The sequence below is a fragment of the Priapulus caudatus genome, unplaced genomic scaffold (assembly GCF_000485595.1).
Source record: "Priapulus caudatus unplaced genomic scaffold, Priapulus_caudatus-5.0.1 Scaffold653, whole genome shotgun sequence".
Classification (NCBI taxonomy): domain Eukaryota; kingdom Metazoa; phylum Priapulida; class Priapulimorpha; order Priapulimorphida; family Priapulidae; genus Priapulus; species Priapulus caudatus.
Window position 1 is genome coordinate 124,033 of NW_014577714.1, and position 2,878 is coordinate 126,910.

Sequence of the window (2,878 nt, forward strand, 5' to 3'; positions counted from 1 at the left end):
AAAGGAGAGGTTGCGACCACTCACGCCAAGTCAGGCCCTCACAGCGGGCCCTATCTGACGAGCCACCGGCAAATGTTTGGGGGCAAAAATCTGCAATCTTGAAGCGCCATTAAGTCAATCCCTCACCGTTCGCGAAAGCCGCCGATTGTTGCGGTCATCTCGATATGTCGCCACATCGCAAGCCCACACGCGTGCCTCTCTGGCCCCACCACACCCTTAACCACAAAATTACCCGAGCCAGAAATCTCGGCAGGCCTCCGGCCACAACTTGGCTCAATTCCATACATATTATATACGACAAAACCGGGGCAAACGCCAAGATAAACAAACAGTCCGTGGTGTCACAACGATCGCCTGCGTCGTTCTTTACAAGATTTCAACTTGACAATCAATTCTTTTAAATGCGAAAAATACCTGCTATGAACATATCATATTTATACTTACAATTATTATTAAAGATGATAATTAATAGATTATCAAAAGAATAACACAAAAGCGGATGTATAGCGCCATCTACGCGCACCAAAATTGTGATTAATTCTGGCTTTAATAAAATTTATCTTCATATTACTAAATAATCATATTTATTATTTTCACCGATAAAAATTTATCACATATGAGATATCAAGGATATAAATGGAGTCTCTCCCATATATACTCGTTTATAATAATGGATGATCGATGAGTTGCCATATCCTGAAAACTGACTTCTTCTCACTTACACGTATAAATCATAATATGTTCACATACAAAAATGAGCAAAATCCGTTGAACCTGAACGGCATTTCCCATGGCAATTCCCATTTTTGCCAAAAAATTGCCGTGGCTCGAAAGTACGTCGACTGGCGTGCTCCAAAATAGGACGTTTAATATGGGAGCATAGCAGTAACAACTATACCCAATTTCAAACATGTGGTCAAACGGTTCCTGAGTTATCGTTGACCGTAGCCAAATGTTGACGGACGGACGGACAGACGTATGACGGACGACGACCCATGACAATAGCTCAGCTTGACGATGTCAAGGCGAGCTAAAAACTTAATAAATCTGTCATACTTCATCGATATGCCAAATTCAGAATTCCGGCATAACCTCAGGAAAAAAATGAGTTCCAAGGTAACTTTGATGAGAACTGATCTTGCTGGTTAGATGACTATGTCTTACCTTAGGCCCTTGGGGCAGATCAGCATTAGCATCTACAATCGTTGTCTGGTTAGTGCTACCTGCAATACTGTTGTTCAGAAATGACTGCAGCTTAGACTCCAAAGAGAGGCTGCCTTTGTTTGTACCTATCAGAAAAATACATCAACTACAAAACTGTACGCTGAAGTTAGCGACGGCATTATATTACTGTTAATGGTGGATAGGTAAGGCACGACTACTATCATATCACAACAAGTACATTTATTACATTGTCACAGAAACCGATCTTTGAAGGATTATGTGCAGCATTCATGATCAGGGGTTTTATACGTTTTTTAATTAAAATTAGCATGTAATAGTGTTTGCTAACAAGCGTTAAGAACAAACATTATTTTTTGAAAGAAGTGGCTGTGAGATAAAGCAGATGTCTATGTGTTAAACATGTGGTGGGTATATTAACTTTTACTGGAACAGTGAAAGGCAATTAAGGGATGTAGGTAGCATGCAAAAAGTTTCAATAACCGGTAACAGCAATAGTATATTGGAAGAAAGAGAATTCAGTAAGAATACCAGAAAATATCATCTTAAAAACCAATGTGTAACATACCAGATGTAAGTTCTTTGGTGAGCTCAGCAACAGACTTGTGACGTGGTGACAGACTTAGCCCGTCTGGACTGCCATCTGGCGATGGAGGAGACGGAACAGGTGATATGCTGAATATGTCATCTTTCTTTTTACTGTATCCTTCATCCACCTTGACAACGACTATGTACGAGAAAGCATACCCGCAGTTCATATATGAATAACAAGTTTCAATCTTGTCTGCTTCAATGTCATAGTAATGCAATACAGCATCCAGTTAATTCGTGGACAAATGAAGTTGTTTAGAGCTATGCAGAAAGAATGACATAGCAATACCAGCAACCATTGCTTTATCACCAAGTATAGCTGGGTTTACACTACCGACTTTATGTTGTCAAATTGGCGAATTGGATCAATTTCGCAACTATGCAACCGACAATCGGCAGTGTAAACGCAAAAGTTGAGCGAGCAACTGGTCAATAGCAACTAGTTGGGAGATTAGAACATGTTCCAATTTTGCCAACTCGGTATTGCCGAAATCGGTCCAACTACTGACAACATAAAAAGTCAGTAGTGTAACACCAGCTTATTACGATTACAGCCAGATGAACACTAACCTGGAGGAGGGACTGGCCGTGGTATGTATCTGGCAGCTGCAGCTTGCCTCACTGGACCAGCAGCTAGAATATAGTGCCAAATAAATACACCGAAATCACAGCAGTACACCGACAAAGATTTTCATGCTAACAATGAATTCAGGTCCATAGAACTCCAAGTTTAGCAAAGATTTACATGCAAGATTACCATAATACCATGTGACAGGGTTAATAATCGCCAACCTAAGGAGATCACAGAGGACATGTATTTTGCAGCTGACATGGACTCACATTGAATCAGCAGCCAAGTTTGTTAGAAGACAAGCCAATGTTTTAGCCATGTCTTAACCCAGTGTTTCAGCCATGCCTCACCCAAAGTTTCAGCCATGTCTCAGTCCAATATTTCAGCCCCGTATCAACCCAATGTTTCAGCCCTTTACCAACCCAATGTTTCAGCCCTTTACCAACCTAATGTTTCAGTCATGTCTCAGCCCAATATTTCAGCCCCGTATTAACCCAATGTTTCAGCCCTTTACCAACCCAATGTTTCAGCCCT

The 2,878-nt window shown here is 40.9% G+C and overlaps 1 protein-coding gene across 1 annotated transcript in view; it reads right to left on the minus strand.

The window, feature by feature from the left end:
• Positions 1 to 2,878, minus strand: part of LOC106812480 (regulation of nuclear pre-mRNA domain-containing protein 2-like) — a 19,211-nt gene that overhangs the window by 5,476 nt on the left and 10,857 nt on the right. Inside the window, exons 8-10 of the mRNA XM_014816364.1 lie at positions 2,344 to 2,416; positions 1,751 to 1,909; positions 1,165 to 1,289 (exon numbers count right to left, since the gene is read on the minus strand). Of these exons, the coding sequence (XP_014671850.1) occupies positions 1,165 to 1,289; positions 1,751 to 1,909; positions 2,344 to 2,416 (357 nt within the window). The remainder of the gene's footprint in view (positions 1 to 1,164; positions 1,290 to 1,750; positions 1,910 to 2,343; positions 2,417 to 2,878) is intronic.